Consider the following 26,508-nt stretch of genomic DNA (forward strand, 5'->3'; position numbering starts at 1 on the left):
TAATACATGAGTAAAAAATGGTAAAAGTAAGATACATCACTTGTTAAATATTTAAAGGTGCATAAGCATTTAACACAAATAAAATACTTTTCATTTAGATACTGTTTGCACCTGAAACCAAACCGGACATTTGACCTTCCAATGTAATTCTATCCCATTCCCAACTTTACTACTGCACAGAGTTCAGCCCCTTGTGTTCCATTCCAAACTTTACTTCTGCACAGAGTTCAGCCCCCAGTTTTCCATTCCCAACTTTACTACTGCACAGAGTTCAGCCCCTTGTGTTTCATTCCCAACTTTACTACTGCAAAGAGTTCAGCCCCCAGTGTTCCATTCCCAACTTTACTACTGCACAGAGTTCAGCCCCTTGTGTTCCATTCCCAACTTTACTACTGCAAAGAGTTAAGCCCCAAGTGTTCCATTCCCAACTTTACTACTGCACAGAGTTCAGCCCCCAGTGTTCCATTCCCAACTTTACTTCTGCAAAGCGTTCAGCCCACAGTGTTACATTCCTAACTTTACTTCTGCAAAGAGTTCAGCCCCCAGTGTTCCATTCCCAACTTTACTTCTGCATAGAGTTCAGCCCCCCAGTGTTCCATTCCCAACTTTACTACTGCATATTGTTCAACATCTACTGCTCTATTCCCAACTTCACTTCTGCATAGAGTTCAGCCCCCAGTGTTCCATTCCAAACTTCACTTCTGCATAGAGTTCAGCCCCCAGTGTTCCATTCCCAACTTTACTTCTGCATAGAGTTCAGCCCCCAGTGTTCCATTCCCAACTTTACTTCTGCATAGAGTTCAGCCACCAGTGTTCCATTCTCAACTTTACTTCTGCAAAGAGTTCAGCCCCCAGTGTTCCATTCCCAACTTTACTTCTGCATAGAGTTCAGCCCCCAGTGTTCCATTCTCAACTTTACTTCTGCAAAGAGTTCAGCCCCCAGTGTTCCATTTCCAACTTTACTTCTGCATAGAGTTCAGCCCCCAGTGTTCCATTCCCAACTTTACTTCTGCAAAGAGTTCAGCCCCCAGTGTTCCATTCCCAACTTTACTTCTGCATAGAGTTCAGCCCCCAGTGTTCCATTCTCAACTTTACTTCTGCAAAGAGTTCAGCCCCCAGTGTTCCATTCCCAACTTTACTCTGCATAGAGTTCAGCCCCCAGTGTTCCATTCCCAACTTTACTTCTGCATAGCAGCCCCTACCGTCCCAACTTCACCTCTTTTTTTGTGCTTGCAGATTAAAAAATCTCACTAGTGCTTTGAAGAGGGGTTCGAGGCGGGTGGAGCCCCGGTAGATCCACTCTGTGCGTTTGTCGGCCTGGAAATACATCTTGACCAGACTGGCGTCTACCTCCATCACTTTGGCTGTCCACCTAGCGACAGCAACCATTTGATTACATATATGACATACATCCCCGCACAGAAAAACAAACAGACCAACATCATTTCACTGCAACGGTGTAACACATTTCTGAAAGAAAAAATAAATCCAAAACTATTTCTGAAAGATTATACAACACAGGTCATATTGACAGACACCTGTAGAGTATGACCCCTGGGCCGTTTTTCACTGTATCATTGCAGGAAAATGGCCAAGCAAGGGACTTCTCTTTTGTCTGATTAGACAAATGTTAGAAACACAGTCTGATTGTGTTTGATATTAGATAAATTCTTTATCTTAACAGAGAAACTTTGGCAACCCACAAAATACTGGGTTAAAAACAAATCTGGGTCCGATCTGTCCGACGCTATTTAATCAGGACAGAGTGAATAAAAGAAAGTGACACAAAGTGTCAGTAAAATGTGATGTCCACTCACCAGCGTCCGTTCCACTCAGTTTTCACGATCTGTCCGTTCATAAGGCGAACCATTGGTCTCTGTGGAAAAAAGACAGAGATCCCGCTATGAATACAGTGGAACCCCACTTGTGAGACCACCCGTTTTAAGACTCCCTCCTTATTAAACCTTTTTCTGTTCATATCCTCTGTAAATTTAACTATATTTCAAGACTCCCTCCTTTTAAAGCCCTGATTTTCTCAGATTTTTGGAGGTCGTAAAAAGGGGGATTCCACTGTATCACAAACAACAAAGAAAAATATTTTCTACAAAAAAAAAGGAAACAACTCTTTCATCAGAAATTCATGGTTAAAGCCTGTCCTTAACACTTTCTACCCCACCTATGTTGACCAAGGTGGATTTTTTAGCCGAGACCAGCTGTGCTGTAGCAGGTCACCCATAATTGTAGTAACTGTGTCGTAACTGTGTATCAACACGCTGGAATGCAGGCGTTAGATGGACGTTACAGGAAGCGACTGAAGCCAACAGTCTGAGCAGATATATCTGTACCTGGTCAGATAGTCATATGAGTGGGTACGGATATATACGTACCTGGGAGACAATGATTTAACTGAGCGAAGTCAACTACAGAAATATACTTCTTGAAGCTGGCCCAACGGAGCTTTAGCAGTGAGTTTTCGGGAAAAAAGACTTTGCGAAGTCTTTGCATAGTGTTAGGAAACGCTACCGTTGCTGAGCTTTGGTTCAGTTTTGTGTGTTGCATGTAGTTGACTTATTTGTACTTTGTGGGAAAGTACCGATATTATATTTTGTAAACACAATATTTATGCTTGGACGAGAATGCAGGTGAACTTTCTGGTCCTGTCAAAACAAGTTGTTTACCACGCTGTTTGTAGTGTGAGTTCGTGGCGTTCGTTCGGATTAAGTGCGTCGACGCTTTTGATGTACGTCACAGAGAACGTCACTGTTCTAGTCCATAGACGGTTCGTATATAATGTAGTTGTATCATGTTCGGTCTGGAATATTCTCGAGATTGAGTATTTACTATATATGCCAGGGCGATTTGAATGTTAAGAAGCTTCTATTTGAGTTCTGCTACGTTGTGCAGTTGTATGTATTGAATGCTGAATAAATCCTCGAACTCAATTTGACGAGTTGTTTTCTGTTGCTGCGAAGACGGGCGACGTAGAATAAAAGAACACAACTATACGACGTTTGAGAACTTGTGGCAATCTCAAGTGTCGTGTAACACATAGTCGACCTTGGGCTCAATTAAGGACAAGCTAAAGGTGAGCATGTTCAGGATGTCGATCTAGCCAACCAAGAGAGTGAAATCAAAACCCATGGAAACTTTCAAAAACTTGTCTTTTTCCTTTCGTAATTGTTTCAACAAACACTGCTTTTCTCCCCGAAACTTTTCTCCCCTAAACTTTTCTCCCCTAAAATGCGCCAGACAGACACATGCTTCTCTTTGCTTACTTGGTACACATGACAAGTCTATTTTTAAGACCCCAAATTTAAGACTTTCAGATTTTCTGTTCGAACATTTACCTCCGCTTTCAGACTCTCACCCTTTTAAGACCTGGTTTCTCACTGTTGGCAGTCTGAAAGGGGATCCACTGAAGTCAAGCCTGGACGTACCTGTCAAGTCTTACGTTTTTCGCGTAATTCTTACGGAATTTTGATGTTTTTCAAGTCTTACGGCGTATGCCGAAGATCTTACGGTTTTTACAAAACAATTTGGTCAAATAAAAAAAGATCGCAAAGGTTCGTCCGAGAACAAAGTAACAGCTACATGTACAAAATTTCGCGGTAACTGATCCGGCAGAAGTACAAGGCATGTGCACACCGTCAGCGCGATCTGACCGAGTACTGTGGCTGTGCGACCACGCTTAACCACACGCGACCTCAAATTAAAGCAGTTACATGTACTATTGTTGTTGTTCTCGGTATCTTCAAGAAGTTCAAGGTATTTTCTCACGTTGTGCGAAGTTTTAAGCCATAGAAATGAAACTAAGGGAGTTGTGATGCATTTTCGAAGAGCTCGCGATCGAAAGTGAAAGGAGCCGGATTTCTGTCACATCCGATCATGTCGGACTTGTTTTAAAACACGCGCGACCTCAAACTAAAGCATTTACATGTCATATTTTTGTTGTTCTAGTATCTACACAGTAATTTCTCACGTTGTACCAAGTGTGAAGCCATATAAATAACAAGAAGAGCAAATGCTCGATCGAGTCACTTTCGCAGTTCTGAATATTATATGAGGCATCAGATGGACAGGAAGAAATTGCTATTCACAACACAATGAGTCACGTTCACATAAAATTTGAGCCCGGTCACTTTTATAGTTTCCGAGAAAAGCCCAACGTTAAGTTGTGTGTTGCCGAACAGAAAAGGCTAGTTATCTCCCTTGTTTTTCTGATAACGTTCGTAAAAGGCTACAGATGTAAATACTTTGATGTAAAGAATAATCCTACAAAGTTTCAATCACATCCGATGAACTTTGTCAAAGATATAAAATGTCTAATTTTTCCTTTGACGCTGACCTGTGACCTTGAAAAAGGTCAAAGGTCAACGAAACCATCGTTAAAGTGTAGAGGTCATTGGAGGTCACGACTAAACAAAATATGAGCCCGATCGCTTTGATAGTTTCCGAGAAAAGTCCAACGTTAAGGTGGTGTCTACGGACGGCCGGCCAGACGGCCGGCCGGCCGGCCGGCCGGACAGACTAACACTGACCGATTACATAGAGTCACTTTTTCTCAAGTGACTCAAAAATAAGGGCGTTATGATGCATTTTCGAAGAGGTAGAGAGCGAAAGTTGGCACCGGATGTTTGTCACAACCGATCATAATTATATACGACTTGTTTTTAGAACATGCGCGACCCCAAACTAAAGCATTCACATGTCATATTTTTGTTGATCTGGTATTTGTCCTTGATTGTTGAGACACACATGAGTTTCTGGCTTGTAACTTGTGTGTTTTACATGTTCTGTTTGGCTAAAGTGTTCTCTTTTGCACATTGTGGTGGAGGTTTCCATTCATGATTGCATCACTGTGCTCAATGAATGAATGTTGAAACACACTTGTCTTAATTGTGCCTTTACTATCATGTGGTGTTTTTGTGCATTCTGGTGACATTTTTGTAAGGGGTGTAAATGTGTCTGGTTGGACGTGTGCCGTCTTTGTACAATTTAGGTGATTCGGTACAATTTACATTTAAACATGCTTTGCATTTCAAAACTACATAAAACAGTGCAGTTCAGTGTTGAAAAAAGTTTGTTTTTTTATTGTGTGAAATAAGGCTGATTTCTTGTTTTTGTGTGTGTATGTGTGCATGTATTTAGTTCTTGTGGTGATTAATCTAACGACTTCTGCAGTTTTGCACGTTGTCTTATGCTTTTTGGTGCAAACTTATGGTTTTGTGAGCAAAATCTTACGGTGAGAGTCCACAAGAGCTTGACAGGTATGCCTGGGTGAAGATTTAAACTGTAACAGATACTTCTTCTTCTTCTTCTTCTGCATTCATGGGCTAAACTCCCACGTACACCGATGTTTTTTAACAAATACAGTTTGCATGATGTAAATGACTATTTTTCACTGACTTACCTCAGGGTACTGTTTCAGGTATTCCTTGATGAACTCTTGAGAGTCTGGGTGAATATCCTCCCATACATTTTCACCTGTTGAAATAGAAAGGTAGTCACGTCAGGGTATGCCCCAGTGCCACTCTCTCACAACGCCTACCCTCAACTTCATCCTAGCATTCATATAACAACATTTATTTTCATGCCATTACCTGTTTTTAATCATATATACCAAGTCATTAGTTTCATAACTTTTCCAAATTGCCTCATATTTTGGCCAAAAATAGAAATAAAGTATAATGACTCACTCTGATAGTACACTTTGTGCAGCTCTTTGGCCCAGCAGTACTGTGCATAGCCGTCATCAAAGAACACCAGGAATCTGAAAAACAAGTACAGTACTCATTCACACTAGTACTCAATCACAATCACTGAAATCAAGTAACATCTACAATCTGGATAAACAATTCAATGTTCACTTACAACATCTACAATCTGGATAAACAGATTCAATGTTCACTTACAACCAACAATACAATTTCTTGATCAAAAACATCAACAATTGGCTAATGACACAATCTAGAGCAATCTCAACAACAGAAGGATAACAAATTATTATTCCCCCCTCTGCTTCTTTCTCTCTGTAAACTTGTAGGGCTAGTTATTTTTCGGTAACTTACCCAACAACCAAAATCACTTACCCAACAACGGGCCTGAATCCTCGATAGCTCATGGGTAGAGATTGTACACATTGTGGATCTACTTTTTGCGACTCAAAAGTTCAGAACACTCTAATGTACAAAATATACATTTCTGGAGCAAACAATACAACCATACCGCATTTAAACCAGCAACTACAGGCTTGAACTCATGAATCTCAATATAAAATCCATGAGTTTGGTTGTTTTCTGAATTCAGATCTGCCGTGCACAATCGTTTATCCCGAGCAAGATTCCAAGGAAAAGTAACTCTCATACTTTGTCTAGCGACACAAGTAGTTCCCCTTCCAGATTTCGGCTGCATCGACAAGACTGCAATCCGACGGTCAGTTTTCAACAATATTTCATTTTATAAACAGATCACACGCAATCAATTGCAAACATTTAATCAACTTAAAGAACATGCAGCGGTTTCATACACTATTTTGCCCCAGAAAACTGAACTTCATACAGTTTTTCACGTTGGAACACATTCGAGGAAAGAACATTTCCTGAGCGATACCAAAACATGAACAGAACACACACTATCTGCCTTTACCGCCACAGCAGAATGACAACATAACTGTGTACTTGATTTTAGTTCAAAACATGGAAACTGACAAGAAGTGTCAACAGAATTGAATGATTTGCACGGAACTATGCAACCGCGTATTAATCGATCGCCTGCGCAGATAGACTGGTTGGGTGAATTTGATTCAATCAAACTTCCGCACAAAAACTCCTCTTTTCTTTGAATAACTGAAGAAAGGAGGAATAAAGAGGTTACATACCTCGTCTCAGTGGTTATTAAAAACAATGGTCTCAGTTCGCGGTCATGAAAAAGCTCGCTGAAGCTCGCATTTTTCATGATCCGCTAACTTCAACCATTATTTTTGATAATCACTGAGACTCGGCATGTAACCTCTACATATAGTCCTGTGAGGTTACACTCATGCAAATTCAGGCTGTTTTCTATGTTTTCTCCCTGGGAATAGCGAGCTGCCATAAAGTATACGGCGCTTCCCTTTTTTTTTCTCTCCTGCATGTGTGTATTCATGTTTTGAAGCCCTGAGACTTTTGCTGTGAACTTGATTCTTTATCGTGCACACTGAGGAGAGTCTGCACAAAGTTGACTCTTGGAAATAAATCCCTCGCCGAACGTGGGGATTGAACCCACGCCAACAGCGACAACTTGTTTTGAAGCCAGCGTCGCTACCGACTGAGCTATTTCTCCGCCCAGAATAACATGTACAAAACAAAACAAAAAACGTTCACCACTCACAGCAAATGTTAGAAACAAGTCGCGTAAGGCGAAAATACAATATTTAGTCAAGTAGCTGCCATTTTTCAGCAAGACCGTATACTCGTAGCATCGTCAGTCCACCGCTCATGGCAAAGGCAGTGAAATTGACAAGAAGAGCGGGGTAGTAGTTGCGCTAAGAAGGATAGCACGCTTTTCTGTACCTCTCTTTGTTTTAACTTTCTGAGCGTGTTTTTAATCCAAACATATCATATCTATATGTTTTTGGAATCAGGAACCGACAAGGAATAAGATGAAAGTGTTTTTAAATTGATTTGGACAATTTAATTTTGATAATAATTTTTATATATTTAATTTTCAGAGCTTGTTTTTAATCCGAATATAACATATTTATATGTTTTTGGAATCAGCAAATGATGGAGAATAAGATAAACGTAAATTTGGATCGTTTTATAAATTTTTATTTTTTTTTACAATTTTCCGATTTTTAATGACCAAAGTCATTAATTAATTTTTAAGCCACCAAGCTGAAATGCAATACCGAACCCCGGGCTTCGTCGAAGATTACTTGACCAAAATTTGAACCAATTTGGTTGAAAAATGAGGGCGTGACAGTGCCGCCTCAACTTTCACGAAAAGCCGGATATGACGTCATCAAAGACATTTATCAAAAAAATGAAAAAAACGTTCGGGGATTTCATACCCAGGAACTCTCATGTCAAATTTCATAAAGATCGGTCCAGTAGTTTAGTCTGAATCGCTCTACACACACACACACACACACACACACACACACACACACGCACGCACGCACGCACGCACATACACCACGACCCTCGTTTCGATTCCCCCTCGATGTTAAAATATTTAGTCAAAACTTGACTAAATATAAAAAGCAAGGAGCCTCGAACACTTTAAGAACAAAGCTGCTCCCAATAAGCAAACACGCCATTATACAAAATACACAAAAAGAAATGAACAATGTACCAACATTTCCCCCCAACCACAAAAACAAGATATAGCATAACAGTCAATGGTAATTGTCCTCACTCATTCATCCATACACTCCTTGCAGTTGCATATACGGAAAACAAGAAGAGCAAACGCTCGATCGAGTCACTTTCGCAGTTCTGAATATTATATGAGGCATCAGATGGACAGGAAGAAATTGCTATTCACAACACAATACAGATGTAAATAATTTGATGTAAAGAATAATCCTATAAAGTTTGAATCAAATCCGATGAATAGTTTCAGAGATATGATATTTCAATTTTTTTCCTTCAAGACATACCTGTGACCTTGAAAAAGGTCAAAGGTCACCAAAGCAGACGTCAAAGTGTAGAGGTCACTGGGAGTCACGTTCACATAAAATTTGAGCCCGGTCACTTTTATAGTTTCCGAGAAAAGCCCAACGTTAAGTTGTGTGTTGCCGAACAGAAAAGGCTAGTTAACTCCCTTGTTTTTCTGATAACGTTCGTAAAAGGCTACAGATGTAAATACTTTGATGTAAAGAATAATCCTACAAAGTTTCAATCACATCCGATGAACTTTGTCAAAGATATAAAATGTCTAATTTTTCCTTTGACGCTGACCTGTGACCTTGAAAAAGGTCAAAGGTCAACGAAACCATCGTTAAAGTGTAGAGGTCATTGGAGGTCACGACTAAACAAAATATGAGCCCGATCGCTTTGATAGTTTCCGAGAAAAGTCCAACGTTAAGGTGGTGTCTACGGACGGCCGGCCGGACGGCCGGACAGACTAACACTGACCGATTACATAGAGTCACATTTTCTCAAGTGACTCAAAAATCAGAAAACAATTCTACTAAAAGGACAACGACAACAAGAACAACAAGACCCAGTTAAATGCAACATACTTTACAGTTATTTGTTCCATGTACACGGAAACTCCATACCTTTTCTGGTTCTTGAGGCTGGGAGCTTCTGCCACAATGCCAGCGTAGATGGAACTCCCGGCAGTGGATTCGTCATCTCGATACAGCGCTGTAACATGTGCTAAATGAACAGCACAGCTAATGCACATTACAATCCCATTCATCAACAGACATCGCTGTCTTGTATTCCTTACAGCCCGTTCCACAAGCATGCACCTTCACACCATCTCAGCTGGAGCCGCATTATTCCCGATTTGCAGGACTTACTTGGAGGGCAAGTTATGTTCCCAAGAAAATGTCATCTTTTGCGTTGTGGATCTCAATACACATAAGGAAATTTTTGTGAAAGTATTCACTGCTAATTAGAAACACCACATACTTAACTTGTTGATAGCTGCTGTATATTGTTGTAATTCCATTTCGATGCTATCACCTCTGGAACTAGCACAAAGCAGTACTCTCTAAACTGAAGTGTTCCCCTTTTAAACATCCTTTCTGTAACCAGTTTTGAATACTGTGGCGCAGTGGTGTAATGGTTAGAGATCGGCCTGCTAATCGGGAGGTCATGAGTTCGAATCACGGTCGCTGCCATCTGGTGGGTTAAGAGTGGAGATTTTTCCGATCTCCCAGGTCAACTTATGTGCAGACCTGCTGGTGACTTAACCCCCTTTGTGTGTACACGCAAGCACAAGACCAAGTGCGCACGGAAAAGATCCTGTAATCCATGTCGGAGTTCGGTGGGTTATGGAAACACGAAAATACCCAGCATGCCTACTCAACGAAAGCGGAGTGAGCTGACTATGCTCTCATAGTATAGTGTGGGGAACCCAAATGGACAAACGAGCTCACACGTAACCAGAACAATTCTGGAACGCTGAAGAAGAAAGAAGAAGAATACAGTGGGACATCGTACATAATTCTACTGGCAAAAGTTGCACACATGGTAAACAGTAGTGTTGAAATTAACCATGCACGCTACTTTTGCTAGAAGAACAATGCACCAAGTCTAATACTACTATGTCACATTGTGTTCAAACCTGGTCACAGAAAGGGTGTTCCAAATTTGAACACTTGAGTTTAGAGTGCAGGAGTCCGATTCCTGCATGCAATACAGTGGAACCCCCCTTTTAAGACCCCCCAATTTAAGACTCCCTCCCTTTTAAGACCCTGATTTCTCAGACTTTCTGTTCATAACCTCTGTAAAACGACCCCCATTTTAAGACTCCCTCCTTTTTAAGACCCGATTTTTATTAGATTTTTGGAGGTTCTGAAAGGTTCCACTGTATAAAGATTCATCAGGTGGAAATAAAGTGCTAAAACATAACTGGGGGTGGAGTGTGGGGTAGGAGTTTCTGGTGGATAAGGGGTTGCAGTGGTGGTGGCGGTGGTATAACTGTAAGAACAGCATTTCACAACCGAATTCTGACATCACACTTTCATTTCTCTTGGGAGATAGAGTACATATACCATATTTTTCAGACTACAAGGCGCTTCACTGTAAATCTAAAAGGCGCAACCCCCATTTTTAAGGTTAAAATGAGAATAATCCACACAATAAGCGCTTCCCCTGTATTGACTGCAAGTCAAAGGATGTATACAGAGTGGAAATATGTTAGCTTCCAATGTGCTGTTAGATCAAAACCTCTGCTGACTGGCCTTTTGACCTCAGGTCAATGACCGATATTTCAGCTGAGACCAGCCGCCTGCCGTAGTTTACAGACACTGACCTTCTGACCCCGGTCAATGACAGAGTTTTCGACAATGAAACCGACACCTTTGATGTCTGAGAGGAAACTTTGGTAAGGCCATAGTAGCAGAAACATGCACATCACAAGAGAGGGAGTGTTATGTTTCCATGTATAGCGATGTGGGTACATGTGTACTCTTCTTCAGCCATACAGAAGGCGATAACGGTCAACAGGGTGCAGGGGTAAAAGTTGATGAGAAAAGTTGTGCCTTATAGTCTGAATAGTACAGTGATTGTATTGCATTGTGTACCTGCAACTCTGGTGCCCACTTTCAGGAAGGCCTTGGGGCTGATGGAATCTCGGTACGCGATGTGGAGACCTGTCAGGACCTTCAGCCCTTTCCCGTCAAACTTCACACGGAATTTCCACTGAAAACAAAATCACATTCCTTTCTTAACTCTTTCACTATACAGTGGAATCCAGCTATAACGAACCTAGGTATAAAGAAATCCCTCTTTTAACAAACTGCCATTGATTTCCCGGCAGACAGCCTTCTATTTCTTACTTGTTACTTTCCAGCTACATCGAACCTTTTGAACTCATTTGCATAACGAACCCCGATCTTAACAAACACGTTTTCATTGCCCCAGAGCCGTTTTGTCTCTAAAAGTCACAACGCTACAACGAACTGATGTCAATAATTGTCTCCAAAGACAAAAATACACAAAAATACACAAACACAAGTGCACATCGCGTGATAAGCGAACTCTGAACAAACAGCAGGAGGTGCACGGAACAGCCACCGCCGCTGTGTTGATCAAGAACCGCTCCCAACACCAACTGCCACAGAAGCACGTGTTGCTGCCAATACCCTACGTCACTACTTGCAGGCAAAGTGCAGCGATGTCTGTGACTTGGATATGATCTCCAAATTGGAGTGTACAGTGGAGAAGTGTGCCAATTCTGAGCAGCGTCAGACAAACATTCTGGACTTTTTCAAAACAGCTTTGTAGGTGTGTCGCGGCAGTGTTAGTGTGTGCAGTGTATTTTTTGACGGACACGGAGATTGATCAGAATGTACATGTACATGCTTTTACACGACTTTTTAAATCGAAAATTTTTAAGTAAATTTTCATTTCATTAATATACTTACCCGAATCACATAAAAGCATTGACGCAGTCTTACATGCTAAAGGTCTGAAAAGGCTACCCGTCTTAAACAATTTTAAAGGGGAGCAACCCAACACAAAAAGTGTAAATACAGGCATGGCAATGACCACCTACCCGGGGAGTTACCTCCCATCCGGGTTACGTGTCGTCACTTCCCCTGTAAACACCACATGTCTTCATACGACTTAATAGACTAAAAAATCATATGCCGGGTTGGCGGGAGGGAATACACTATGTGATTCGGGTAAGTATATTAATGAAATGAAAATTTACTTAAAAATTTTCGATTAAATTACATATTCTTACTCCGAATCACATAAAAGCAGATAGCTTCAACAAGGCGGTGGGAATGAAAAACCAAACACACTCTTAAAACCTTGCCAAAACCCTGGCCTGCTGCCAAAAGGTCAGGGAAGGGCCCAGTGAGAAAGAAAATCTAACTCACTCTAAACCCTAGCCAGGAACTGGCCCACTGCCAAAAAGGCAGGAAAGGACCTGAGAACCCTCTTGATTGACAGCCGAGATGTCTCTCAGGCCAAAGTTGCGAAAGACAACATCAGAGAGCCAAAAATGTGTGCCCAGCACTTCTTCCAATCTCCTGGACCAAACGACCCAGAAAGAGAACCCAGCCTTGGATTAAGCCGAGCCAAGTAGAGGGAAAGACAAGCTGCCCCCCCCCCCCCCCCCCCTTCGGATGGAAGGAAATGCACATGCACTGAAAAACGATCTATGCGTAAGGTAGTCCGATCAGTGAGGTGAGGGACAAACCTCGCGGCGACCATAAGACGATCACGCCAAAGTAATCAAACTTAGGAATGGCGTGAAGCCCAAAAGGACTGAGAGATAAAGGTCAAACCAAGGCAGAATGACCAATACCCAACAAAGAGAGAGAGAGAGAGATACACCTGAGTACAAGGTACCAGAACCCCCCTCGACGGGAAGATCTCAAAAGAGACGGTCGCCCGTAATGCCCTAACAGTCAATGCGAAAGCAGAGAGAGAAGCAATACGAGGAAGCAGAGGCTTACGAAATAGCGTAAGCCTCAGAAGAGAAGAAATCACCGTGCTCAAAAACTGAAGTGACCGGTGACCCTAAACAAAATGACTAAAAGCCAGATTGTTACAGAACAGTCTGCTTGAAGGTAAATGAAGGAAACTCCAAAAACCCCAAGTAAACTTCGTAGCCAAATCAGTCCAGCCGACCAACTAGCCGTGTCTGTCTACCTCTGAAAGACTGAGAGTCAGACACGGCGATCAACCGGCAAACGCCGCAGCCCGAAAATGCCATAGTCGAACCACGCAGAGTAGAAGACTATAGCACAGGCTCAGGCTGAGAGCCGTAAAACCCGTGGAACAGCCATGTACCAAAGTACCCAAAGTACCAGGTAAATATACGAAACATAAGTTTCGGCTGCCACCTAATATGCTGGGCTATAAGCCCACAGCAAAGGAAAACGGGAACATTAGATACCGCTCTGCCAAAAGAAGAGGGGTAGCGAAAAACCTGAGAGAGGAGATAAGCCACAAAGAATGACTCCTCCAACATGCATTGCCAAAGACAATGTCCCCTCAGGGAAATCTGAATGTTACTTCCGAGGCCAACTCAAGCGCAACTTAAGTTTGGACGAAACACCAGAACGCGTCTGATCGCTAGAGAAAGACGGAGTCAGAGTCTGCAAAAGACGACCAGGACCAAGTCCAGCAGCTTGTGGCAAACTGAGAAGAACGGGGAAGCCTGAAAACAGCAGCCCCACTCAAACGGAAATCGTCCTATCTCATCTCCTGCCTAAGATGAAATAAAGGAAAGAAAGTCGAAGTCCGAAACCACAAGAACAGGGAAAACAACAACCATCACCGCCCACAGGTGGAATGGCCGTTGCACCAGCCGAGGCTAAAAAGCCTGGATGCCCTAAGGTCAGCCGTTGTTCCAAAACTCAGACGTACCTATGAAGCGTCTGTGGAAGAAACAACCTCTCCGGTAAAACCGGAAGTGCCACTGCAGCAGCCCGTGGCTGAACTGCTGTCACACTAACTGAGGACTGAAGCAGTATAACCGAAGGACAGCGCTAGCACCGACCAGAAGAGACCTCAGCGGGTGCTCGAGCTGATGGGCCTAGATCACTGTGAAAGGATCGGCTGACGCATAAGCAAATATGCCCTCATTAGATCAATGGGAGTCCCCCGACCTCACCACTCCCACAAACTATTGGCTGTGTACAGAGACCATCCAATGAAAACTTGCAAGGAGGAGACCCGCCCCGCCATCACCAAAGTGGGGGCGGAGGGGGGGGGGTGTGATTGGGGGCACTGCCTTGGGGAGAGAGGCTTGCTGCTAAGGCTGCCCTTCTCCCTGCCCAAAGGTGATCTAATTCTCGAGAATCAGACAGAGACTGCCCAATGGCCGCCTGCTGAAAACGTCCCAAGGCCTGAGCCTGCTTCCCGTGAGGAGGCCAGCTCTGCTTTAACCCTTGTAGAGAGAAGTCAGAGATCCGCTGATCTCTATCCCACGGGATCTACTTTTCTTTTCTGGTAAAAACACCGAAGTTCAAAAAGCAGATCCCTCTACTCCGGTCAAAGCCCAATTGTCCCTCCTAGCCTGCTCAGAGACCTGAGCATGCGAGAGAAACAAGTCCTCCCTACACCCGACTATAAAGAGAGGTGAAGGGAGGACAGCCTCTTTGTTCTTCGTTCGCCCTAGCCAGGCTGAACGAGTGGAGATGCCATCAGAGTCCTGATACACACTAAGCGTGGAATGTTCAGTGACTCCAGGAAAGAGCGCGAGAGCGCTCTGACAATCATCCCCGAAAAAGAGGCAAATTCCAAAAACTGACGTCCAAATTCCCCTAAATTCCTGCGTTCCCATTAACCTTTTAACTACCATACCGCCCGATACCGCCCGTCTTCCGCCATTGCCGCCATTCCCATACCGCCCGATACCGCCCCTCGCCGGTGTAGCGTCTGTTTCGGTTGTTTGCGGTTGTTGTGCGCGAGCAGTAGTAATAAGACGGTTGCAAATGCATTGTGGGATTGTCTCACTTCCGCCTTGTTTTTTCCCCATGTGCTTTCGATCTCTGTGAGAGTTACAATCGATCTTTTTTCACCAAATTTGTTGGGCGCTTGGTGCCGACATGACAGTGATCCTGATTTCATGACTATGCTGGATTATCTCCACGAAAATAGACATCAATTAGAAGATTCTGGCTTCGACATCAGCATTTCTGTGAACACTGCTGATCTGACCTACTTTGATTGTTCAATGAATATCAACAAGTGACAGCGAAACGGATGATATACCGGAGCAACAAGTAAGCGTAATTTTTCAACTTTATTGACAGGTCAACAGGTAGATAAATCATGATAACACTGCGACATACATACCACCAAGAAGAAGAACACATACTCTTTGAAGTTTGATCCCTATCCAATAACATACCAATTTTTTTTATCAATCTGACAAAGAGAAACTGAGTAATAATAATTTAAACACGCATACCCGTTTTTGACCGTCTCTGCTCAAAATAACTTGGGAGCTGAGGGAGTCTACACAACAATAAACTTGGTAGTTAAAAGGTTAAGGTGTACGCGGAAGAGCAAAGACGCCAGCAAAATCCGACCCAGCTTCAGCCAAGAGAACTTCCTATGACAGGAAGAACCAAAAGTCGAAGCCTGTGTAGCCGAAGCCAGCCGAGGCTGCGCGTGTTCCGGAACTGACCCGTGAAAACCGAGTAGCAGAACCGGAACCCGTGGATACCACTTCCGGTAGGAGATGGCCAGCCAAAACCTGCGGAAGATGGTACCCACATTGAAGGTGACTATAAAACCGGAAGTAGGAAAAAACTCCTCCCTCGCGGAACGGAAGTCCGACATCGCTGAATGCAACCAAAGAGGAAGCCAATGTCCCTCCATAAAAAATCTGGAAGTAATCTCCATCGAGGCCTTGAGAGAAGCCGAGAGATTCGACAAAACGTGTCTGGTCTCTGGCTAAAGCCTGTATAACAGAATAGCCCAGAGAACTGACACTGACCGAAGTCACAGTTGCCAGTGGAAAGCTACTGAACAGGAAAACCGGAAACCCGTTCAACCGGAAACCGTCCTGTCTCACACCTCCCATAAGAGGGTAAGACAAAGAGGAGGTAACATCCGAAGCCACCAGAACTGAATAGACAGTAGACGCAACACCCGACCAGTGAAGTGACTACCGTCCCGGCCGAGGCTGAAAGCCTGCATGCCCATAGGCCAGCCGATGTTCCTCACTTCGCTAACAGTGTTAGGAAGAAGAACAATGCATCCGGACAAAGCCGGAAACGCAACAGACAAAACCGCACAATGCGGAAGCAAATGTTGCGTGGCCTGAGGACAGAAGACCGAACGCCCGTAGGCTAGTCCGCGGTCAACTCCAGTAGAGACACACAGTGTAATCGCAAAGGAGAACCTATGCTCCCGGTAACCGGAATGACGACTGTCCGGATGTCCGGAGGACGTATCCTGTTCCTCACTCACTGACCTCCGTATAGGAGCAGCAGGGGAGGAACGGCAACTCCGGGCGGAGCCGGAAAAGCAACGGACGAAGCCGCATAAACGGAAACGCCTGTTGCGATGACTAAGGCCGAGGCCAGAACGCCCGAAGGCCAGTCAACGGTCAACCCCAGCCATGACCTCTGTGAGTGCACGGGATGGAGGACCTTCGTTTTCGGGAAAACCCGGAAGCGTGACTCCCGAAAACGGAAGCCACCCTTGCCTATTCACAGCCGTGCATGCAATGCAAACTGGCTTAGAAAGAGCAGAAGATTAAGCAACGGACGAAGCCGCATACAGCGGCAGCGTCTGCTGCGAGGACTGGGGCCGGAAGCCCGGTGGCCCGAAGGCCAGTCCACAGTCGACACCAGCAGGGACCTTCGTGGGTGTGCCAGATTGACCTTCGCTTCCGGGAAAACCCGGAAACGCGACTCCCGCAAGCGTAAGCCGCCCTTGCTCAGTCACGGCCGTACACGCTGTGCGATCAGGCCTAGAAAGAGCAGCATATCCTGACTAGCAGGAAGTTTTGCAGTCGACACCAGCAGGGACCTTCGTGGGTGTGCCAGATTGACCTTCGCCTCCGGGTAAACCCGGAAACGCGACTCCCGCAAGCGGAAGCCGCCATTGCTCAGTCACGGCCGTACACGCTGTGCGATCAGGCCTAGAAAGAGCAGCATATCCTGACTAGCAGGAAGTTTTGCAGTCGACACCAGCAGGGACCTTCGTGGGTGTGCCTGATTGACCTTCGCCTCCGGGTAAACCCGGAAACGCGACTCCCGCAAGCGGAAGCCGCCATTGCTCAGTCATAGCCCTACTCGCTATACGATCGGAACTATGACGAGCAGCATATCCTGACGGGCAGGAAGTTTGCAGGTAGTGAGCCTGCGACCGAGAACTGTTGCTCAAAAGAGAGCGTCCGGTGGCTTCATGAGAGCCAGTGGAGCAGTTCGACTTACCGTCCATGCCCCCCAAGGAGGCAGCAGACGCAGCTGAAGGCCCGCGACCGGAAGCCGTGGCCGACAGGAAGCCAAAGAGCGGCCGTCACCCACCGCCGGCGGAAGTACAACGCTGGAGATGGCGTGTGAAGCTGCAATCTTCCCTCCCAAACTGCGAAACTCTGGAAAAAGAGAGCAAAACAGTATTGACACCAGAGCGCCGCGCTCCGATGCCAAGAGAGGGAAAGCAAGAAGCAAGACACGTCACAGACGTGCTAAACTGCCCCCCGAATTCATTTGGGGCAGAATAAGTAACGGACAAAGCGGTTATACATGCTTAGTACGAAACAACAACAAATGCCAATGGTCTGAAAGACCAATGACACACACCTAGCCATGTTATCTCACCGTCAGACGCGCTGACGCAGACAACAGGCGGCAAAACAAAGAGTTACTGAAAATTAACAAGTCCAAAACGGACGAAAAATTTAGCAACTACAACAAACTTCCTGTCAAACTAATGACTAAAAAAGGAAGCGCTTACCAACTAACAAAGCAGAAGGCAAGTAAAGAGGTAAAATAAGGTTTACCTAACCAAAATATAGGCCGTGCCACATTCGCCGTCAGCTAAGCTGACAAGCAAACATGGAGCCCCAAAATGCGTTACTGAAAAAATTTTTACAAGTCCGCAAAACGGACGAAAAGTCAGCAACTACAACAACATTCTTGTCAAAATAATGACCAAAATGGAAAGAGCTCACCAAACACGTAAAGGCAAGCCGTTAAGACGGGTTAGGCGGCCGGTGGGTGTCCTTACAAACACCAGCACTCAGCCACACACGGAGCCAAAAATTCGACGACCTCTCTGCTGTAGGCTGAAATGTCGTATGAAGACATGTGGTGTTTACAGGGGAAGTGACGTCACGTAACCCGGATGGGAGGTAACTCCCCGGGTAGGTGGTCATTGCCATGCCTGTATTTACACTTTTTGTGTTGGGTTGCTCCCCTTTAAAATTGTTTAAGACGGGTAGCCTTTTCAGACCTTTAGCATGTAAGACTGCGTCAATGCTTTTATGTGATTCGGAGTAAGAATATGTAATTTAATTCTACTTCTAAAATTGTGACAGTAAAGGGAACATTTGAACTATGCCTCTCTCTATGGATTATATTATGAAGCTGTTGAAAACATGCAGAGATTGTACTCTCCAAGGAAAGATCGATGGGACGCAAAGAGACTGGACTTACTATACAAAGAGAAAGACAACACATTACAAAACAAATGAGACAAAAGGGATGCGGGCTTACCCCCCTTGTGTCGTCTGCCGTCTGTTACTTTCATTTTGACGCTTATTTTTTTTTTACAAATGCAATAAAAAAGTCTAGGGTCGGCGGGAAAAAACTAGGTAGGGTCGGGTGACCAGAAACACACAACTTTTTTTTTTGCCTAATGGTGCTCGATTAATAGTTTTGTGCTTCCCTTACATACATTTACAATTTCACACCGAACAAACTTCAACCAATGGCAGTAAATACTGTACAGTGGAACCCCCTTTTACGACCTTAACAAATCTGAGAAAATTAGGTAAGTAGCGTAAGGCGAAAATTGTAGTAACTGAGTAGAACTGTGTATCAACACGCTGGAATGCAGGCGTTAGATGGACGTTACAGGAAGCGACTGAAGCTAACAGTCTGAGCAGATATATCCGTACCTGGTCAGATGGAGCTATATGAGTGGGTGTGAATATATCCGTACCTGGGAGACAATGAGTTAAAAGGGGGAGGTCTTAAATTGGGGGGGGGGGGGGGGGGGTGGGTGTCTTAAAAGGGGGGTTCCACTGTTTTACAAAGATAGAGGGTGGAAAATAGCTTTAATTATAATAGCTCACTCATGCCAAAACCGACACGGTTGGCCTAGTGGTAAGGCGTCCGCCCCGTGATTGGGAGGTCGTGGGTTCGAACCCCGGCCGGGTCATACCTAAGACTTTAAAATTGGCAATCTCGTGGCTGCTCCGCCTGGCGTCTGGCATTATGGGGTTAGTGCTAGGACTGGTTGGTCCGGTGTCAGAATAATGTGACTGGGTGAGACATGAAGCCTGTGCTGCGACTTCTGTCTTGTGTGTGGCGCACGTTATATGTCAAAGCAGCACCGCCCTGATATGACCCTTCGTGCTCGGCTGGGCGTTAAACAAACAAACAAACAAACAAACAAACAAACTCATGCCAAATCCAAGTGCACATGGGAGTTGCAGTCAATGAAGGAAGAAAAAAACCAAACAGAACTTGCCTCCCCTGCATGTGTGGAGGCCTCAGGTTTTGATAAATCTGTGACCATACCAGGGTACCAGATGTCGTTGAACTTCTTTGCAAGCACCCTGGAGCCAAACCCTATCTCTGGCCTGCAATGTTCATGTTTGAAAATGATATCTATGAAAACACACACATGCGAGTGTATCCACACACACACACAAACCCCCACTTTGCAACAAACCCCCATATCTGGCCTGCAAAGATTTATTCATGCCTGAAAACAGACACACACACTCAAACATACTTGGAAAATAAACTTTCTATTTCGCATACAAAGGTAATACACCCGCCCCCCCCCCCCCCCCCCCCCCCCCACTTCCCCTTTTTTACAACTAGACTTCATATACAATATTAATGTAAACAAAACGAAAGTTATAGTTTTTTCCAGAGGTAAAATTAGAAATAAACCACTGTTTACGTACAATGGCAATTTAATCGAAGTAGTGTTTGATGTAATGTACTTGGGCCTTAAGATTAATTATAATAATACATTTTCAGTCGCACAGAAGAATCTATATGATCGCGCTTCAAGGGCAATGTTTGTTCTTTTGCGCACTTGTAGACAATTGTCACTACCTATGGACATACAAGTTGACCTGTTCGATAAAATGATTGCTCCAATTTTATTGTATGGATGTGAAGTATGGGGTTTTGGTTCCTGTGAACTTGCTACTAAACTTCAATTGCGTTTTTATAAAATTGTTTTCAAACTAAAAAAATCAACTCCAAATGCTATGATATTTGGTGAACTTGGAAGATATCCACTAGATGTTAATATGAAATGTAGAATGCTTTGCTATTGGTATAAACTGATTAGTCCTATTCATAAAAATAAGTTTTCAAGTATTGTGTATTGCTTTACTTATAGATTGTATATCAACAAGATGATTGAATCCAAGTACTTATGTTTCATTGAAAAAACCTTAAATGAAATTGGTCTCTCTGGCCTTTGGACTTCTCAAGAAAATATTCAATACTCAAGCACATGGTTTAAAAAGAAAGTAAAAAGAAGTCTATATGACCAGTATATCCATAAATGGTTTACAGAAATTGGAACAAAAAATATGTTTTGGAATTATCGAATGTTCAAAGATATTTTTGCATGTGAAGACTACGTCACAACCCTGCCATATCAGCAATGTGTTTCAATGATGAAGTTTAGAACATTAAATAACAATTTACCTGTACAGAAAGAACGTTATCTTAACATCCCGAGGTCAGAAAGAACTTGCACCAAATGTGTATCGCATGACATAGGTGATGAATTCCATTATTTATTTGTCTGTGATTTTTTCAAAGAAGAAAGAGCTGAGTTGTTACCACCTTACTATTGGAAAAAACCTAATGCACTTAAATTTAAAAAGTTGTTTGCTACTAAGAAAAAGAAATTGCTAAAGAATATTTTGGACTTTACTAATAGAATTTGTAACAGTTTTTCATAATTTTTTTTTAATTTTTTTTTATTTTTTATTTTTTTATTTATTTATTATATTAGCATATATCATGATTGTATTGATTGTATTTATTGTTCAAAATGCCCCCATGGGTTATGGACCAATAAACTTGAAACTTGAAACTTGAAACTTCTAGTAGGTTTAATTAAGAAATTCTTCCTAAACAATTAAAGGTGTTATGTATTTTTTTTACAATTAAAAAACAACAACAGTATACAGGTAGTGTTACATGATAACAATGTTTTACTAACAAAAAACAGGGGACACTTCTATTTTGCAAGAAACAAGTCACGTAAGACTCACAGATTACTCTGGCGAGTCAACACACACAAAAAAGCAACAAGTCATCAACCAGAATAAAAAAGAAACATCAAAATAAAACCATCAGCCAACCAACTTATCTACCAACTGAATATTGTACAATATCACTCACCAAGAGGGCAGCGTGTATTCTTTGTCCACAGTATGTATGAATCTTGCTTTTGTCGGAGCTATTTGCATCTGCACAAACACAAAATATTTTGCTTATCTTTTGTCTAGTGTTCATGCTCTGCATAATTCAAGGAATCACAACCCTGAAAGAGTGGTGACTTTTTCCCCATTTCACACAAACCTCAGATTTTATCCTCTCTCGATACTCTGGGAAATTGGGCAATTTGGCACCTATGACAACAAAGTTTCTGGTGATTGGAAGTCAGTTTCAGTGGTTGCCCGACTGTCGATACCAAATAACAACCCTGCTATTTCCTAAAGATCGGTCCAGTAGTTTAGTCTAAGTCGCTCTACACACACACAGACACACACCACGACCCTCGTCTTGATTCCCTCTCTATGTTAAAACTTTTAGTCAAAACTTGACTAAATGTAAAAATTGGAACTTGCAGCATAGCAAATGGTGTTGTAGTGTAGCACTGTCTAAAGTTAATCCCCACATCCACATTTCAGCTATTTCGCACAATAATGTATACATTTTTTTAATTTTTTTTTAGAAAAAGAAACATAATGGCCACTAGTGAGTGTCTGCTATGCCACTTTTCAGTGTGGACAAAACAAATTCTGATCGCTACACGGAGTGAGAATCAGAAGAGTACCAGCACTCGCAAGAAACAGCAAACTGTTGCAGGCTTGTGATTATTTGTTTGAGCGTAGCAATTGTAAGCTTGGCTTTACAGGGTAACAATTTGTCTTAAAACATAGCATGTGCCACCAATGTAATTTCTCAGATTTGAGATAATAAAGTTAATTTGATTTGACATGAAATGTTTGTTATAATCGTTTACAGGCAGGCAGGGTGTGGCGATGACAATTTTCCATTTTTATGTAATATTTTAATGGACAATAAAGTGTTATTGTAATTATTATTTGATTTGTAACAGTTGGCAGCTCTGCCCAAAGACCGAGGACTCCAATTGTTTGACCAGTACCTGACCAGCCCGTTTGTTGAGTGTGTTGGTCAAGGCTGCTCGCATGTTTGCCAGCGTCGGGGAGGCGGTCCCTGGCATGACCGTAAAGCTGCCCTGCACAGTCTGGGCTTGCTGGGGCTGCCTGGCTGCTGGGGGCTGCTGCTGCACTAGTCCTGGGCTGAAAACAGTCAATCATTAGTCAACAGCTATGTGGAGTTATCAGAGTGAACAGTTATGTGGAGTTATCAGAGTGAACAGTTATGTGGAGTTATTAGAGTGAACAGTTATGTGGAGTTATCAGTCAACAGCTATGTGGAGTTATCAATCAACAGCTATGTGGAGTTATCAGAGTCAACAGCTATGTGGAGTTATCAGAGTCAACAGCTGTGCCTGGCTACTAAGGGCTGCTGCTTCACTAGTCCTATTTTTTTTAAATTTCCTGCATACCACTCCTGGGCTGATAACAGCCAATCATCAGAGTCAACTGTTATGTGGAGTATCAGAGTCGACAGCTATGCCTGGCTACTAAGGGCTACTGTTTTAATTTCCTGTATACCACTCCTGGGCTGATAACAGCCGATCATCAGAGTCAACAGTTCTGTAGAGTTATCAAAGTCAACAGCTATGCCTGGCTACTAAAGCCCTGTCCAGACTTGGACGCCGTTTTACGCTATATGCGCCGCAGGCCGTTTTGTGCGTCGCGCGGGATTTGCCGAGGGGCCACACATCGACGATTTTTTTCACAACGCGATATCAGTGGAGCGGGTCACCTGACAAGAAGGTTCAGTTGCGTTCGACTGCCGCGCCGCGAGCAGCTGACGTCATCGCTCTGGTTTGCTCTGATTGGTCAAATTTCCGTCGTTCTATGTCTGTGTCATAGAAATTAGAACACGCGCTATTCTTCTGCAAATAACGCTTCGCGATCATAGCACGACGCGGTGCGCCGTTTTGAGCATAAGTCAAATGTGGACAGGGTCGGTCGGGAGTGTCTGGACGGGCCTTAAGGGCTGCTGTTTTAATTTCCTGTATACCACTCCTGGGCTGATATTAGCCGATCATCAGAGTCAACAGTTATGTGGAGTTATCAGAGTCAACAGCTATGCCTGGCTACTGAGGGCTGCTGTTTTAATTTCCTGTATACCACTCCTGGGCTGATAAGAGCGGATCATCAGAGTCAACAGTTATGTGAAGTTATCAGAGTCAACAGTTATGTGGAGTTATTAGAGCAAACAGCTATGTCTGGCTGGTAAGGGCTGCTGCTTCACTAGTCCTGGGCAGAAAACAGTCAATCGTCAGAGTCAACAGTTATTCAGTGGAACAAACACCCTCATCCCCCTATCTAACAAATCTGAGAAAACCGTGTCTTAAAAAGGAAAGAATGTAAAATAAGGCTAATTGTACAGATGTTATGAACAGAAAAAACAAGTTCCTGAAAGGAAGAAGTCTTACATGAATGCAAAAGAAACAAGTAGCGTAAGGCAAAATTACTACATTTAGTCAAGCTGTGGAACTCACAGAATGAAAGTGAACGTAGTCCGCCGCTAGTGAAAGGCAGTGAAAGTGACGAGCCTGTTTGGCGCGGTAGCGGTTGCGCTGTGCTTCATAGCGCGCTTTACTGTACCTCTCTTCGTTTTAATTTTCTTAGCGTGCTTTTAATCCAAACATATCATATCTATATGTTTTGGGAATCAGGAACCGACAAGGAATAAGATGGGGTTTTTTTCAAATCGATTTCGGAAATTTAATTTTGATCTTAATTTTTAATTTTTTAAATTTTCAGAGCTTGTTTTTAATCCAAATATAACATATTTATATGTTTTTGGAATCAGAAAATGATGAAGAATAAGATGAACGTACATTTGGATCGTTTAATACATTTTTTTTTTTACCATTTTCAAGATTTTTAATGACCAAAGTCATTAATTAATTTTTAAGCCACCAAACTGAAATGCAATACCAAAGTCCGGCCTTCGTCAAAGATTGCTTGGCCAAAATTTCAATCAACAAGAAGGGCAAAGCCCATACGACTCACGTGCTTTACACATTTTTCCTACCAAAATACATGTGACCTTGACCCAAGGTCAAGGTCATCCAAGGTCATACAACACAAAGCTGTTAATTCAAGACATAGGAAGTACAATGGTGCTTATTGGCTCTTTCTACCATGAGATATGGTCACTTTTAGTGGTTCACTACCTTATTTTGGTCACATTTCATAAGGGTCAAAGTGACCTTGACCTTGATCATATGTGACCAAATGTGTCTCATGATGAAAGCATAACATGTGCCCCACATAATTTTTAAGTTTGAAACAGTTATCTTCCATAGTTCAGGGTCAAGGTCACTTCAAAATATGTATACAATCCCACTTTGAAGAGCTCCTGTGACCTTGACCTTGAAGCAAGGTAAACCAAACTGGTATCAAAAGATGGGGCTTACTTTGCCCTATATATCATATATAGGTGAGGTATTGAATCTCAAAAACTTCAGAGAAAATGGGAAAAATGTGAAAAATAGCTTTTTTTTAGGCAACATTTATGGCCCCTGCGACCTTGACCTTGAAGCAAGGTCAAGATGCTATGTATGTTTTTTGGGGCCTTGTCATCATACACCATCTTGCCAAATTTGGTACTGATAGACTGAATAGTGTCCAAGAAATATCCAACGTTAAAGTTTTCCGGACGGACGGACGTCCGGACGGACGGACGTCCGGACGGACGGACGGACGACTCGGGTGAGTACATAGACTCACTTTTGCTTCGCATGTGAGTCAAAAATGAGGGTGTGACAGTGCCGCCTCAACTTTTACAAAAAGCCGGATATGACGTCATCAAAGACATTTATCCAAAAAATGAAAAAAAACGTCTGGGGATATCATACCCAGGAACTCTCATGTCAAATTTCATAAAGATTGGTCCAGTAGTTTACTCTGAATCGCTCTAGACACACACACGCACATACATAGTTACATACACACACACACATACACCACGACCCTCGTCTCGATTCCCCGTCTATGTTAAAACACTTAGTCACAACTTGACTAAATGTAAAAAGAAACCTCAAGAAAGAAAAAAAAAATAGAGAAATTAGGACATACAATAACTTTAAAATGTACATTATATTTGTAACTATAGTAAATCACTCCTTTCAAAAAAATCAAAGTAACTCACTTAGCCGGTGCTATCTTTGCTTTGCTTGGCTCAAAACTGGAGCCTGTGATTGTCACATCATCGTCACTGTCATCATCAATGACCTCGAAGCTCCCCATCAACATCTTTTCCTTCCTAGTTATTCTGAAATTGCAAGAAAAATGACAAATAAGAATATGAATTGGACAAAAAAAACATACAGAGTATGATGGAGATCCAGTGAAGCCATCAAGCGATGGCTATTTTCTCTCAAATTTCTTTTAACCATGTTTATGTTTACAGTGAAACAATTATCTTGACCTCGGTGATAAGAGCATTCCCTCGAGTTGCCTGGACTGTCTTCACTGTTTCAGAAGAACGACTCCCTTTATCGCCATAACGCTTAGAACTATATTAGGATTTGCACCATATAAATACCCTTATTTTTATTATTATTATAATAACATTTCTAGTTCTACACTTCCTTCTTCGTTCATGGGATGAGACTCCTACCCTTATTCTTCTTATTATTATTATAACATTTCTAGTTCTACACCTTCTTCTTCTTCTTCGTTCATGGGCTGAGACTCTCACGTTCACTCATGTTTTTTGCACGAGTGGATTTTTACGTGTATGACCGTTTTTATCCCGCCATTCACGCA

General features: G+C 42.9%; 1 protein-coding gene across 1 annotated transcript in view; it reads right to left on the bottom strand.

The window, feature by feature from the left end:
* Positions 1-26,508, bottom strand: part of LOC138971638 (histone-lysine N-methyltransferase SETDB1-like) — a 75,913-nt gene that overhangs the window by 42,181 nt on the left and 7,224 nt on the right. Inside the window, exons 4-14 of the mRNA XM_070344404.1 lie at positions 25,889-26,011; positions 22,737-22,893; positions 21,746-21,813; positions 19,872-19,947; positions 16,562-16,597; positions 11,243-11,360; positions 9,266-9,353; positions 5,697-5,770; positions 5,411-5,484; positions 1,818-1,876; positions 1,252-1,372 (exon numbers count right to left, since the gene is read on the bottom strand). Of these exons, the coding sequence (XP_070200505.1) occupies positions 1,252-1,372; positions 1,818-1,876; positions 5,411-5,484; positions 5,697-5,770; positions 9,266-9,353; positions 11,243-11,360; positions 16,562-16,597; positions 19,872-19,947; positions 21,746-21,813; positions 22,737-22,893; positions 25,889-26,011 (994 nt within the window). The remainder of the gene's footprint in view (positions 1-1,251; positions 1,373-1,817; positions 1,877-5,410; positions 5,485-5,696; positions 5,771-9,265; positions 9,354-11,242; positions 11,361-16,561; positions 16,598-19,871; positions 19,948-21,745; positions 21,814-22,736; positions 22,894-25,888; positions 26,012-26,508) is intronic.

The sequence above is a fragment of the Littorina saxatilis genome, linkage group LG7 (assembly GCF_037325665.1).
Source record: "Littorina saxatilis isolate snail1 linkage group LG7, US_GU_Lsax_2.0, whole genome shotgun sequence".
Lineage (NCBI taxonomy): Eukaryota > Metazoa > Mollusca > Gastropoda > Littorinimorpha > Littorinidae > Littorina > Littorina saxatilis.